We start from the raw sequence: 14,748 nt of genomic DNA, 5'->3' as shown, positions 1-14,748 counted from the left end.
CATGTGTCTGTGGTGCTCATGTGTCTCCTTCTCTGCCCCATAGGTGGACAAGGAGGGAGCAGGCAGATTTTTACCGCACTGTCTCTTCCTTTGGGGTCATCTATGATCAGGAGAAAAAGGTCTTTGACTGGACCCAGTTCCGAGCCATATCTCGTTTGGAGAAGAAAACAGATGAGAGCTTAGAGAAGTACTTCTACAGCTTTGTGGCCATGTGCAAGAGTGTCTGTGGTCTCCCACTGTGGAAAGAAGATGGTAAGTGAAAATTGCATGGCATCCATGCTGAATCCACGGAGCCAAGGGCCAGAAATGGTCACACTGCTCTTGTGGATCAGGAGAGTAAGGCAGGAGTTTCATGAGAGTAAGAAGCAGCGAGACACCAGCCAGGGTATGGGCTTGCAGACACCTGCATTTTTGGCTCTCTCTCTGGTTCAACAGGAAAGCAGCACTGTCACAAAGGCTTCAGCACCTGTTCTCGCATAATTCATGGAATTCTCCCATGAAATCTCAACTAATTTTACCCAAGGCAGGTGATCTTTAGATGTGAGGGAAGAGAAGCAGAAAGGCAGCAGTTCACACCTCCTCCACACTGAAGCTGGGGTTTGTGTGATATGTGTTGCTGCTTTCTGCCTATGCACCCCTCCGCTGGTGCTATGCAGAGTCCGTGTTGGGCTTGCACTGCTGCCCAACTGTCTGAGGTGCTCTCCTGCAGGGCAGAGGGGGTCTGAGGCTTGGGAAGCCTGGCCAACACACCAGGCATCTGCTTTCTGGAAGTACCCAGTAGAGCCGCAGCACATTGGCTCATGCAGGACATGGCAGATGAAAAGCTGCCTGGGTGCTACTTAAGCACAAAGTGATTTGCTTTGAACATTAAGGATCTCATCTCAGACCTGCCAGGAGGCCCAGTCTTGTATAGAGCTCGTTAGAGATGTGTGTTAATGCCTTAGGTATGAATGTGTAGGCGGTCCTCATCAAAAGAGCTTGCATGATTCAAAAGACTCCCTTCTCTGAGAAGCTGCTACAGGGCTGCCCCAGGCTCACACCTCAGGGAGCTGCTCTGGTGGCCCTGCGGCTTCAGCACTGCTGGCTCTGATGGGCAGAGCTTGGGCAAGGCACTGGACCTTCTGTAGCCAAGTGCTATTCTTGGCTCAGCTGATTAGCTCAAGAAAGCATCCTTCATTGTGAGCATTTGGTCACAAATGGGTGGAAGGTGGTGGCACTGAGAAACTCAGACTCAATGGCAGCTTCAAGCACTGCCCTGCCTCCACCTCACCTGTAGTCTGAACAGCAGAAAACTCAGCCAGCTTGCATGCAGCTCTCATCAGTCTGTCTAATAGGGCCTTGGCTCTTCTGTCCCTGTTGTAGGTCCCCCAGACCCCGACATCTACGTGGAGCCCATCACGGAGGAACGCGCTGCCAGAACCCTGTACCGCATTGAGCTGCTGCGGAAGGTGCGCGAGCAGGTGCTGAAGTGTCCGCAGCTCCACGAGCGGCTCAAGCTGTGCCGGCCCAGCCTCTACCTGCCAGTGTGGTGGGAGTGTGGCAAACACGACCGGGACCTGCTGATTGGCACTGCCAAGCATGGCCTGAATCGCACAGACTACTACATCATGAATGACCCGCAGCTGTCTTTTTTAGATGCATACAGGAACTATGCCCAGCATAAAAGAACAGGGATCCCAGGCTCAGAAACTCTGTGCTGCCTGTATCAGACTAACTCCAAACTCTACAGTTCCCCTCTCTATAGCCATGTGGATCGGACTTGCGAATCCCTGGAGAATGAGTCCGAGAGGCAGATCAAGCTGGAAAACACTGACAGCACCATGTCCCAGGCTGGGGGCAGCCCATCAGATGCAAACTGTGAAACATTCATGTCTAAAGTTCGGGACATCATTTCCAGTAACTATGATGAGAGCTCGCTGCCGGACTCGCTGATGTGCATGATGTACGATGAGAAGGCCTGCAACAGTGAGCAGAGCTCCCTCGCCCGAGACAGCCCGAGCTGCACAGATGTTGGAAGCAGCATTGCTAAACTGTCTGAGGGCAAGCTGGAGGGGGACGAGGATCCATCCAGCTGTGACGCAGAGGCCATGAGAGAGGCTTCCTTCCTGGAGGGTTTGCAGGTGGGCTGTGACCAAATGGACTGTCAGAATGAAGAAGCCGAGCCTTCACCTTCTACTCCCGAAAGTGACCATTCACGGAGCATCCCAGCAGAGCTCTGCGAGGCCATGCAGCAGAAGAGAGACCTTGGCAGCCCTGCACCAGTGCTGCCTGAGCACCGTGCCATGGAAGGGGTCATAAACATGGGGCTATACAGTCCCAGCATTCACAACTATGACATGAAGGTCCCTCCTGAGCAGAGATTCATTAATCTGCTGCAGGAGAAAGGAATGGAGGCAAAATCAGGTCCAAGTCAGAGCCACAGTGAGGAAGATGAGGAGGAAGAGGACGATGATAACTCAGATGCGGCAGCAGATATTGCAGAAGGCTTAAGTGATCCGAGGGTCAGGACCAGTTGTGATGAACTTGGGGGTGAGGAGCAGAGCCCTGGACTCCCCACACATGAGGACGTTTGTCCTGAAGATGTGAACAGTGAGAGAGAGACCCTGGGGTTGGGAACTCTTGAAATGCCTGCAGAGCCTGGGCCGGAGGGCAGGGAGGACCACAGCCTGGATGAGGAGAACACCCTGCAGCACTTGCCAAGCCAGTCTCAGAGCGGGGCTTTCAGCCTGTCTGCCCCTCCACCAGGAGCCCTGGGGGCACAGCCCCTATGTGCCGGGGGAGAAGACTGGGGCCAAGAGGCTGAAGGGCAGGCAGGTTGCAGAGAGGCCCTGCACCCTGAGCCCCCGGGGGGGAAGCAAGAGGAGTGTGAGATCAGAGATGAGGAGGAGAAAACTGGCAGCAGCCAGAGTCAAGGTACAGTCTGAGAGCTCCTGCTGGCTGACAGTCCCCTCCTCCCCTCCAGCATGGACAGGAGGGATCTGCTTTCCCCAGAGCTGAGCCAGAGCCCAGTCTCCTGGAACAGCTACCAGCCCTGCAGGAGCTGGACCCCTCTGGCCAATGTGACCAAGGAGCAACGAGTTGGTGGTTGGTTGCTAGTTGGGTTTGCCAGGACCCCAGCAGTCCTGGCGTACAGACATGGGATACCCACACCCTTCCCTTCCCAGCCCAGAGCACTCTCTGGTGGGCAGCTCTGTCTTTAAGGCCCCTGCCATTTTCCTTGCCCACCAGGGCTCCAGCTGTGTCACTGGGGAAGTACCTGGGGGTCACTGTAGTAAAAGCCCAGAACTCAGCTCAGTGCTGTGCCCAGCCACCTGCTCCTCTGCAACGTGGGCTGCCTGCTCCTGGCCCAGGAGTGCTGTGTTTCTTATTGGATGGGTGGGGAGTGGGATCTGTTGGGGACCTGATGGGCACGTGGGTGAGAAGGGGAGAGGAAGTGCTACCACCCTGAGGGATAAGGGCAGGAGAGTGATGATGGGCTCTGTTCTGTTGCTTTCTCAGATGGACCAGAGAAATATTTGGAGGAAGAGAGCAAGAGTTCAACTTCTCTCTTGCCTGGGGAGATTGATGACCTGCAGGATGCCCGGGCACCAACCATCGCCCAGCTGCTTCAGGAAAAGACACTTTACTCCTTCTCTGAGTGGCCTAAGGTGAGTTGAAGATGAATGCTTTCTATTGTGGATGTTACTGCCTTGTCCTGACAGGCAGAGGCTCACAGCCCCTGCTCCTCTGCATGTGGCTCCCAATGGACGCTGTGCTCGGTGCTCTCACCAGGCCATGGCTGTAGCTGCACCACAGCAGTTTGCTACTGAGCTGGGGCACAAGGATTGGGTTTATCTTTCATCCTGAGTTGGCGTACATGAATTAAAGTCATTCAAGTTCCAGTATCACCCCATCCAATCCTGTTTGCAGGATCGTGTGATCATCAGCCGCATTGACAACATCTGCCACGCCATCCTGAAGGGCAAGTGGCCATCCTCCAGCCAGCAGTTTGAGACCCAGAGCCTGCTGGCAGCCCCAGCCGTAGCCAGCAATGCCAGCAGCAGAAACAGCTTTGCTGAGTCAGAAACCCCCGATCCCAGCTACAACAATGGAGTGTTAATCTCACAGGTACAAAAGGTGAGGGGGACCCTTGAGGGGAGGCAGATTTAGAACCCCAGGGTGAAGCATTTCCCCAGCTTCCTGCTCCAGGTGGGGGTTTTGCTGCCTCTCGATGCCACTTGTGGTACGTAATGTGCAGCTTGGGCTCCTGGTGAGCTCCTAGCTCTCAGCTGCCCCAGTGTCCCATAGGAAGGAGTGCAGGAGAGGGCACTGCCCTGTTGGTCTCTCATTTCCCACTGATAGACATGGCACAGAGCGAGAAGCTGCTGACCTGAGACTCCACCTCTGCTTCAGCAGTGGATGAAGCATGTGGGAGTCAGTGCTGGCCTGAGGGTACCACGGCACCACTTCCACAGAGTGATGTGTGCTGTGCCCAGGGATGCGACGTCCTGCAGAGGAGCAGGGCAGCCTGACCACCAGCTCTGTGCGTTGGTTTGAACATCTGGAGTCCATGATGCTGCACGAGTGGCTATAACCTGCTCTGTGCCTCTGATCCACACAGGAAGGCTTCCTGAACCCTGCCTTTGCAAAAGATGAGCGGAAGCACAGGCGGCTGTATGAGTTTGAGCTGGAGAGAGACACCAAGCAGAGGAGCTTGGAGCAGTTGGCAGCAGCCCATGTTCATCCTCCTATCGTACTGAATGGCTGGCGTGACGCAGCTGTGGACATGTCCAGAGCCTCTGATGGATCCCCGGGGAACTCCTCTCCTTTCCCTCTGAATACGAACATGCCCAAGCTGGGGACTGTCAACACCCTCCAGGGCTCCCTGGGCATGGACTTGTCTGGCATTCTGCAGGCGGGGTTAATCCATCCTGTCACAGGACAGATTGTAAACGGCAGCCTCCGAAGAGACGATGCTGCCATGAGGAGGAGACGGGGCAGGAGAAAAAATGTAGAAGGGATGGACCTCATCTTCCTGAAGGAGAGGCCTCTTCCAACCAGGCTGCAGGTGAGCTGATGATCCCTCCTTTCACATGGCCCCCATGCAGTCAGCACAATTTGACTCATGGTCCAGCTTCCTTATTCAAGCTCTACTGCCCCTCATAAACATTATCACAAGCAGTTGTTCCAGATGTGGAGTGTTTGGGGTTAGAGAAGATGATAAAAAGTCCATGTCTGCATTTAAGCTGTTGCCAAGAGGCTTCTCCCCTGGAATCTACTTGAGCTCCCAGTGGGAGCCAGAGCAGTCGCCTCAGACCATGTGTAGGAGTGGTCTCTTGGGGAAGTGTCTCCCCTAGTCACGAGAGTGTTTGCAGGTGAGATGCAGAAGCAACATGCTGGCAGTTCTGGGGCTGAATGGAAGCAGAATGCACTGGGGAGGGTGGATTAGGGAACAAGTGCAGGGAATATGGGGCTGAAGAAGCCAGCCTATGCTGTGGTGGCAGTTGAGCTGCTCTGGGAGATGTGTGGGGGCAGATGCATCACCACATGCTGCTGATGGGCTGCTCCTCCCTTCACTCCAGGACGTTCAGGATGATCAGCTGCAGCCGCCCCAGAACAGCCCCCTCCTAGATGGGCCAGCAGCTGCTACCTCAACTCCGCAGCCAGTCCCAGCTGCAGGCAGCCAGGCCGAGAAGGCTGTCCCCAACAAGAGTCTCCTCGACTGGCTCCGTCAGCAGTCTGACTACACGCTTGACGTTCCCGGCTTCGGCACAGTAAGGGTGGCCTTTGGTGGCATGTGTGTGTTTCTGTGTCTGCCTTGTGTGCTGCCTTTGGTGTTAGGTTTAGTGTGGTTGCTTTTGAATTCAAGACTTCCACGAAGTATCTCGAAGCGTAGCATCTTTTCCTGTGACATGGATGGCAGTGTTCATCAGGCTTCGGTCACGCTTTGGGGGTGGGCATGGTTCGTTCCCTGTGCAGTAGCAGAACCCACTTGCTGAGCTGCATGTCTCTGCCCCAAGGTCAGTTCTACAGCTCCAGTCCTGGGCATCAGAGATGTGCGGTGTGAGTCTGTAGTCTGCTGTCTTCCAGAGGTGGCAGGGATAAAGAGATAAATGGGAAAAGACGTTTGGGATGCTCAAAGCCCATGGGCTCCCTTTCATTTGGGGCCATTGTAGGCCATGCTGTTGTAATAGGTGAGGCCCCCAGACGGGAGGTTTCCTGCAAAGCGGAGTTCCTTGCTTTGAAAATGGAAGCTCTGTGCTGTGGGCACATGTCCACAGTTACAGCCAGAGTGCAGTGGCACTGAGCAGGACACAAAGCCTGTCTGATTCTTCTTGTAGTTTCATAGACATCCATCCACCTCTTGGTTTCACAGGGTGATCTGCTCCTCAGATTTCAGCCTGTTCAGCCTTTGGGACAATGTGGTAGGCAGAGCACAAGCTGCAGGAAGAAATGTGATCCTATACCTAACACACTGCTTCTTGATCACAGAAGACTGTGTGTGCCCAAGGCAGGGCTTCCAGGGCTGGCACACAGGAGCATGGAGGAGGGGCGAGCTGGGCAGGGTGTGGGGCTCCCGAGAGCTGAGGAGCCCAGTATGTGCTCGAGCAGCAGGACTGTAGCTTTTCAAGACCCTGAGACACACAGAGATCTGTGCCCCAGACCAGGAGCACTGCAGGAAGCAGTCCATTGGTGGGGCAGCAGCGGAGCTGCCTTTCCACCACTTCCCATTGCCCTGGCCTTATGGGGGGCTTATGGAGCTCACACATCTGCCACACCAGTGCCCTGCTGCTGCCAGCATGCTTCATGTCAGCACTGTGGGGTGTGCAGCCTCAGGGCAGGTGTTCTATCTCTGAAGGGTCAGTTTGAAAGCTGCTTTGGAGTCCTGGAGCAACTCCATTGAGTTCTCAGAGGCCAGCATTGATGGGTGTCCCAGGGGTTGGTGTGCTCAGTGGCTGTGCAACAGCCCTTTCCTGAAGGGCTGGGACCCCAAGCAGGGTGCAGCAGCTGTGCAATGGGAATGGCTGAAATACAGCAGAACAACGCGTGGCTGAGAAGCAGAGCACCCTGCTTACAGATGTGTGTGTACAAGTTGCAGGGAGCTGGCAGGTGCTGTCCCTTTGTACCTACAGCAATTAATGCTCATTTGAAAGCAGGCCCTGTGGCAGAGGCTGCTGTGTGCTGCTCACAGTGCTTCTGCCAAGGGCTGCGGGAACATCCCCATCCCTCGGGTGCTCATCTGTGTTATCCTCCCGCAGGGCTTCTAGCCAGCCAGGCTCATTAAGCCGTCCGCTCTAATTAACGTTGTGTTGTTTGCACTCCAGAATTTTTCAGACAAGCCCAAGCAGAGGAGGCAGCGCTGCAAGGACCCCAGCAAATTGGACATTAGTGCACTCACGGGCGAGGAGCGGGTGCCGGTGGTACATAAGGGTACTGGACGGAGGGTAAGCGAAGGTCTATTCTGTGCTCTACCCTCAGTGTCCTGAAGCATTTAGCAGAACCTGAGCAGGCCAGGGGTGGATCTTAATCCAGGGAACCACGTGGATGGGACAAAAGTCTGGAATACATACTTGGTGTGTGATATTCTGTAACACATGTGTGATAGAGGTGACACCCACATGTGACTGTCTGCAGCAGGAAGGGCTGGGTGCTCACCGCTGCGGCTGCTCACCGACCCCGCAGCAGCACAGTGTAACAGCCGTTGGTGTGAGAGCTGCCATCAGCATAGCCCTGGCTGCTGTTTCCTGTTCTGGATCTGATCATTACCTTTGAACTCACTGCAGTATTCCAAAGCTCGTAGCATTCCCATGTGTTGCAAATGTCCCTGTTTTGTTCCTCCTTATGAGGTGCAGCAGGATGACACCCTGCAGAGCGAGAGGCATGTGGGAATGGAGGGCTTGCAGTGCTTTCTCTTGCTTACTGAGATGTGCTTACCAAGCAGCTGGAGTTGGGAGTGTGGAGTTACCCACCTCTTGTGCACTGATATCAACCTCTCTAAATGAGACAGGGAACTTTACACCCAAGTGTAACTGTTAAACACACCCAGGGCTTCATGAGGTGATGTAGCCATAATCACCTCTGAACCCAAGGCAGAGTGGTAGAGTAGAAGGAGACTGATTCAAACACACCTGTGTTTCTGTGTTGCAACCACAGTGGCCGCTGGAGACTTGGGTGAGTTGGGTGGGTTCCTCCAGTTCTCAGCATGCCTCTGTCTACACCCATAGCACACTTGTGGGCAGGAGGGCAGTGCTGGGTGGTGGGACAGGGCACAGGGGCTGGCCCTCTGCTCCCTGAGCTATGTGGCTGAAAGCATTGGTCCCATACTGAGTCCTGACAAGTGGCATAGCAAGGAAAGAGCCTCTTCCCCAGCCAAACTGCAGCCCCAAATGGCGAGCCAAGGGACGGGGTGTCATCCCCTTCACAGCATGGGTGGGAGGACTGGCCTGCAGCCATGAGCAGAGAACCCTGACCTCGGCTCTCAGCTGCGCCTTAATCAGCACCCCAGGGTGTTCTCACTCTGCTTGGACAGGACCAGGATGGCCTGTCTGCTCAGCCACCTGCTGCATGAGCCTCTCAGGTGTGTAGCAGCCATCCCCTTCAGAGGCTGGTAGATGCTCCTAAAGTGTGTGTTTGCCTAGACGTTTAATCGTATTTCTTGTGTTATTTTGCATAACTCTTTCTGCAATAGAGGTCATCCTTCTGCTATGTTTTATAGTTAGGGGGAGCCACGGCACCAGCATTGAAGGAATTGCCAAGGTGGCTTGATGCAAACTTGGAGTATGCTGTTGCAGCTGACTGGGCTGACATTGTTAAGCTTTCAGTAAGTTAGAGCTTTTGGAGAAATCTGTATCATATCATCTTTTCTTCCTCCTCCCCATCCCCACCACCTTTCTGCAGAGAGGCCCCATGAACTGCAGGGCAGGGCCTCTCGGGAAGGGCACAGCTGGAGGGCTGGCTGGGCCGCGTGGCATAGGAAGGTTGGGCACAGCCATTGCTCTGCATCGTGGCCGAGCAGGAGAGGAGGTGCTCAGTGCCCCTGGGACAGGACATGGCAGGACAGGGCAGCCACTGCAGAGCCTTCCTGGAAGGCCTGGGAGACTGAGAGACAGCTGGGGCAGCAGGAGCGTATCAGGAGCAGTCATCCACCTGCGTGCGGGGCAGGAGCTGCACACAGTGCTTTCTCATGGGTCACATTTTCCAGCAGTTCCCTGGGCCAAGCCTTTTTATCAGCTCCTGCAAGCTCTGTGCATGCCAGCCTGAGCCTGCTGTTGGGTGTGCATCTTGGGGGGCCCAAGGGCTGGTACAACAGCAGGACGGGGGCAGCAGGAAGCAGAGCCCTACCAGTGCACTTGCCCACTGGTCCCTACTCTGGCGAGGAGCAGCAGCCACATGCATCCCCCTGGGCTGCTCCCAGAGGCCCCACTCAATGCTCCTTGTTTCATGGTTGCATCCTGCAGCATCCTTGCTGAGCAGGGGCTAGAGGGAGGATCAAGTGGCTTAGAGTTTTGTACCACTCTGAAATCCATTTTTAATTAGCGCTGGCTATTTGGCGCATTCTGGCCTGCACACCCAGTGCAGTCAGCTGTCTCGCATTACCCCCAGCTCCTGCAGATGGCCCCTAGGCTGCCCCACTTTGCCAGAGGGAGAGCTGTGTATCAGCCCTTAGCACTCAGCAGCCCCATCTGCCTCACTCCGTGCATGCATGCAGAGGGACAGCCGCTGGTGGGGCACCAGGGCTGGGTGTTGGGCAGGCTGCCCCACAGTACTCAGGCTACCTGGGCTACTGTGCAGACTTCCATGTGCACCACTGTGTGCTCATCCCTCCTGGAGCAGCAGCTGAGCTGTGCGAACTTCCCCAATGGTTTGTTCTGCACTTGAGGAGTCAGTGGGAAGTAGAGCTCATGTGCTATTATTGGAGATTGTTCAAAGGCACAAAAGTCTTTGAAGCTCAAGGGAGGCACGAAAGAAACATTCAAATATTTGTGATGAGAACACTGAAAAATGGAGTGCTAAGCTGTGCTGTGTGTCTCCCTGCACTGCTCCACGAAGGTGGGCTGTCTTCTCCCTCACTGTGGTCGCTGGGCTCTGTTCCTGCAGTGAATGCTCACGTAGCTCAGCAGCACACCCACTCTCTGCATCTCCTGCAGCTCTGCTGTCCAGCAGGGCACTGAAAATTTGGCCCTTAGAGCTCATATCCAGCTGTTACTGAGGCCGGGACTAAAGCTGGGATGGGAGCAAACTTTGAGCCTCTGATGTGGTGCTCCTCATCCTTGGAAGGGTTCCAGTCCTCAGGAGCAGCTGGCAGGGGCTCAGAGGAGCCAAAGGCTGCTGTCCCCTCTGCCTCCTTTCCCTTGTGCACATTGGCACTGCAGTGCTCTGCCAGGGCACAGTGAGGATGCCCTGCACTTGGCAGCATCCCTTGGGGAGAAGTCTTGCGTACCTCTCAAATTCCATATCCAGAATCATGTAAGCAAATGTTTCTGTGCCGACACCATCTGGGATGCAGACACGAGTATGGAAAAGCCACAGATTTCCCCTGATACAGTAATGAGGCATTCTGTGTTGTGTCTGTTTCGTTCCCAGGGCTACTTACCAGAAAGCAAATTCAACCGTGTGCTGACTGAGCCGGTGCTGCGTGACACGGGGCCGCGCCGCAGGGGGAGGCGGCCCAGAAGTGAGCTCATCAAAGGCCCCGGCGTCGTAGCAGATTCTTCTGGAATGGGACCATTGTTCATGAACGGGCTGATTGCCGGAATGGATCTAGTGGGACTTCAGAACATGAGAAACATGCAAGGGATCCCCCTGACCGGGCTGGTCGGCTTCCCTGCGGGCTTTGCGGCCGTGCCTGCTGGCGAGGACGTGAAGAGCACCCTGAGCATGTTGCCCATGATGCTTCCAGGCATGGCCACCATGCCGCAGATGTTCGGCGTCGGAGGGCTTCTCAACCCACCCATGGCAACGACTTGTACCGCGACTGCTCCGACTTCCTTAACAAGCACAACAAAAGGTGGTACGTCGAACGCAGAGAAAGCTACTGAGGATAAACAGAGCAGCCAGGATGCGAAAAAAGAAACTCTTTCTGAAGATAAGCCCGGCCCTAGTTCGTTTTCTAATCAGACAGAATCCGCAATAACTACCAGTAGTCCTGTAGCTTTTAACCCGTTTCTTATCCCAGGGATGTCTCCCGGACTGATCTATCCGTCAATGTTTCTCTCCCCTGGCATTGGCATGGCGCTGCCGGGCATGCAGCAGGCCAGGCACGCGGAGGCAGCCAGCCTGGAGAGCCAGAAGCGGAAGAGAAAGAAAGCGAAAGGGGACGCAGCGAACCCAGAACCAGAAACTGTCTCGCTGCCCGAAAAAGAAGCTGCAAATGGTCAAAACTGTACAGAGCAAACACCGCCTTTGCCAGCAGAGAAAGAGCAGGATGTACCAGCAGAGGAGGAGGTCAAGGAAGTTAACGATACCAATTAGAACTTTTGTTTCATTGAAAAAAAAAAAAAAGATTGTGGCTTGTAAGTTTCTTATCCCATACCTATTTGTTACTTACCCTCCTGCCCCCACTCCACCTTCATAAACCTGTGTTTCCATGAGTAATATTATCTACCTAACTCCCTGTCAGAAAACTATGGTGACATATGTTAATAGTTGCAGGGTCTTGCCACTTTATTAGATAAACAGTGTTGTCTAGCTAGTGTGGGAGGCACAGAATTCTTGTTCTGTTTTCCAGTCGTTCATCCTGGCCGAGCAAATCCAGTTCTTGGGCACCCCCTAAAACCGCTCACACATTCGAGAAGAAAAGGAGGCAAAAACAGAGCAAAAGCAAAGCTCTCACCTCTCGGTCTGCACGCTGACAGGGGTGGTTCTTTCTCCAGCGACACTGAGTGACAGAGCCTGTATTTGGGGGTAAAAAGCACAGCTATAGTAAGTGCTGATGTGTATTTTTGATTTGAAGTATTTCCCTATTTTATCATGGTTACTAGAATAGTAGTATAGACAGAAGTATATACCTAATGATTGAAAATGCATATATTCATTTCTTTGAAACAAAGAGACATTACTGGTAGTGGGATAATTTCTCCATCAGCCCCACCTCAAAGGTCTGGAAGCAAATGACAGTGAGGGACAATGTTATGTAGGCATTCTTTTGTATTTCTTCAAACCAAAGTTTGGTTTTATGTTAAGTGGGGCTTTCGTTGCCCTTTCCTTGATAGTTACGAGAGCTTTTCAGCCCGAGCTGAAAACGTGTTGCACATCTTGCATGACTTGTTGGGATTCCTGTACCTGTCGCTGCCAGTTCCCCCATGGCCCCGCTAGAATCCCATTCTCATGTACGACGTTAGTCCTCCCCTATGGCATTAGGAGAGCTGTAACGTTGTTTTCCCAAGCCACAAACAGGCCACACTGATTTTAATGCTCTTTTATGAACGCTGAGGCTTTTTGCGTTGCTGTCTGTTGGGGTCTGTGCGCAGATGTGGCGTCTGTCAGAGCAGGGGAGGCTGCAGGCTGCGCTGCTCTGAGGGCAGAAGGACCACGGGATCTCCAGAGCTGAGTTTGTTCTTCTCTACTAGTGGTAGACTGTGAAGAGATCACATTTGCTTCTTCTTTCCATTCCTCTACGTGCTGTTGAACAGTATTTCCGAGTCCCCCCTCCCTCATCAGCAAATGATTTTGACGTACACGTTTTAAATGGACAGGTTTTAATGCAGTCGGTGCCCGAAACTCTGTGTATGTTGAGACACCTCCACAGGCAACTCCTTCGTCCCTCCTTCCGCTCACTCCTTTCGTTTCCCCTTCACTTGGGCTCGTTCTCATTTGCAGCTCATGGTTTGAGACTTGAAGTCAGCGCGGCGGGCGTTGGGAGCGTCATCGGTCACACATCCGGTCGTCACAATTTACTGTATTTTTTACTTATTTTCTGTTACAGTTTTTGCTAATTTATCGGATGGTCCAAATGTTTTGGCATAACTATTTCGATTCGCATTATTTATTTATGATGCTTTTTGTTGTTGTTGTTGTTGTTGTCATTGTCTTTTATACACTTGCAATGATAAATGGTGTACATGTTGAAATCAGCATCTCAAAGAAGTCTGTTACCCCCCAGCTGACAAGGTCAGACTTTCCCGGCCGTATTCCCAGACTCCTGGATTGGGTGATTCTTTAAATCTGTAACCAATCATGATGAAACCCCCCCCAATTAAATGTCTTCTATTTAATGACTTCCTCGTAGCACAGATACTGGATCACTGTCGACAGATTTCTTAGAAATGCTGCTATCTCTATTTAACTAACATTTTGTTCAGTTTTGCCTCCAGTGGAAGCAGAAAAGGGTTTTCTCAGCTGTTAAATCCAAAATCGATATAATTTATTTATGTAAAAAAAAAAAAAAAATCACGATTGCTATATTTTTGAACCTTTTAAGTACTAACTTTCTTTTTATTCAGTAGAAGAACATGTACTTGCCCTAAATCCTTAAAATACAAATGCTATAAAACTTGCTGTATCTTCAAGCCTTACTGTGACTGGACGCAGACATCTCTTCATGGTCCGTTTCTTGCACGGGATGGTTTCTCCAGGGTTACGCTGGTAGGGAACAGGGTTGTAAGTGGCGTTTATTTAATTAGCTGGCATGCTCTGTACCTTGTTCTATTATCAGCCGTGTCCGCTCCGTCTCTGGGTGTTTAGGCTTCTCTTTGACTGCTTTGTGACCCTTTTGCAACCCGATGTGCTCTGTGCATTACTTGCGCTGTGAGGCATTGGCAGCTCCTTCTCATTTTCCATCCTATCCCAAAGAAACGCCGACGTTCCGCGGGTTGTCCTGGATCCCCACACAAACACATCCCCACCAAACGCGCTAACAAATAAAGGTCTGTGCTCTTGGATGTGGATAAAAAGAAAAGGAAAAAAAAACAAAAAACCAACAAAAAAAAAAACCAACAAAAAAAAGATTTAAAGGTCAGATTTTTATTTTTTTAATTTAGTGACGAGATGATGCTTATCTTTCAGACTTGGCAGAGCCTTGCTACAGATGTATATAATTTTTTTCAGCAAATATATGTGAACGTTTAATTCACCTGACTGTGATACCGGTTCCTCGCTTTTCTCTCGGCACCAGCGCCGAGGTCCCGCCGTGCTCCCGCAGCGGAGCGGCCCAAGGCACGGCGGGCTGATCCCGGAGCGCTGCGGGGCGCCCGGGGGCGGAGGCGGAGCCCGGAGAGCGGCCGCGGTACCGGCCGGCATCGCTCGGTGCGCTCGGGCAGCACCGCTCTGCGGGACGGTCCTTCTCCCACTGACACCGCGACACCTGCACCGGAGCCCGGCGAACGCCCGCAGGTGCCGAGCAGCGGCTCGCGGTGTCGCTCCGGCTCAGGGCGGCGCCGTTACTGAGCGGTCGCCGTTCGGTTCCTCGGGCGGACGGACGCGATAAGGGTCAGTTCCCGGCGGTGCGTGGAGCCGTGCGGGGCTGGGGCAGCTCCGAGGTCCCGAGCTGCTGCCCGAGGAGCCGCTCGCACGGCGCCATGTGCGGACGGTCCCGGCCCCGCAGCCCCGCTCGGCACAAGGTGACGCTGTGGGCAGCGCCGTGACACACGAGGCCGCCCCGCACCGCGACCGAGGACGGCGGCTCTGCGGAGCGGCGGGCACAGCGCGCACATGGGACGGGCCCAGGGACGAGCCATCCCACGGACACGGACACGGACACGGACACGGACACGGACACGTCCTGGTTCCGTCCGCCCCGCCCGCTCCCCCTCCGTTACACACACAGCCCCT

The 14,748-nt window shown here is 53.6% G+C and overlaps 1 protein-coding gene across 1 annotated transcript in view; it reads left to right on the top strand.

The window, feature by feature from the left end:
- The window catches only part of LOC107322800 (chromodomain-helicase-DNA-binding protein 6-like), a 71,041-nt gene extending 56,991 nt beyond the window's left edge, over window positions 1-14,050 (top strand). The window contains 8 exon segments of the mRNA XM_015881235.1: window positions 44-252; window positions 1,363-2,913; window positions 3,499-3,647; window positions 3,910-4,116; window positions 4,601-5,047; window positions 5,562-5,753; window positions 7,305-7,424; window positions 10,564-14,050. Coding sequence (XP_015736721.1) covers window positions 44-252; window positions 1,363-2,913; window positions 3,499-3,647; window positions 3,910-4,116; window positions 4,601-5,047; window positions 5,562-5,753; window positions 7,305-7,424; window positions 10,564-11,451 — 3,763 coding nt within the window. The 3' untranslated portion in view covers window positions 11,452-14,050.
- The last annotated feature ends 698 nt before the right edge of the window (window positions 14,051-14,748 follow it).

This window comes from Coturnix japonica, chromosome 20, assembly GCF_001577835.2.
Source record: "Coturnix japonica isolate 7356 chromosome 20, Coturnix japonica 2.1, whole genome shotgun sequence".
Classification (NCBI taxonomy): Eukaryota; Metazoa; Chordata; class Aves; order Galliformes; family Phasianidae; genus Coturnix; species Coturnix japonica.
Note: the sequence above shows the minus strand (reverse complement) of the source record. Positions and strands in the feature narration are given on the sequence as shown.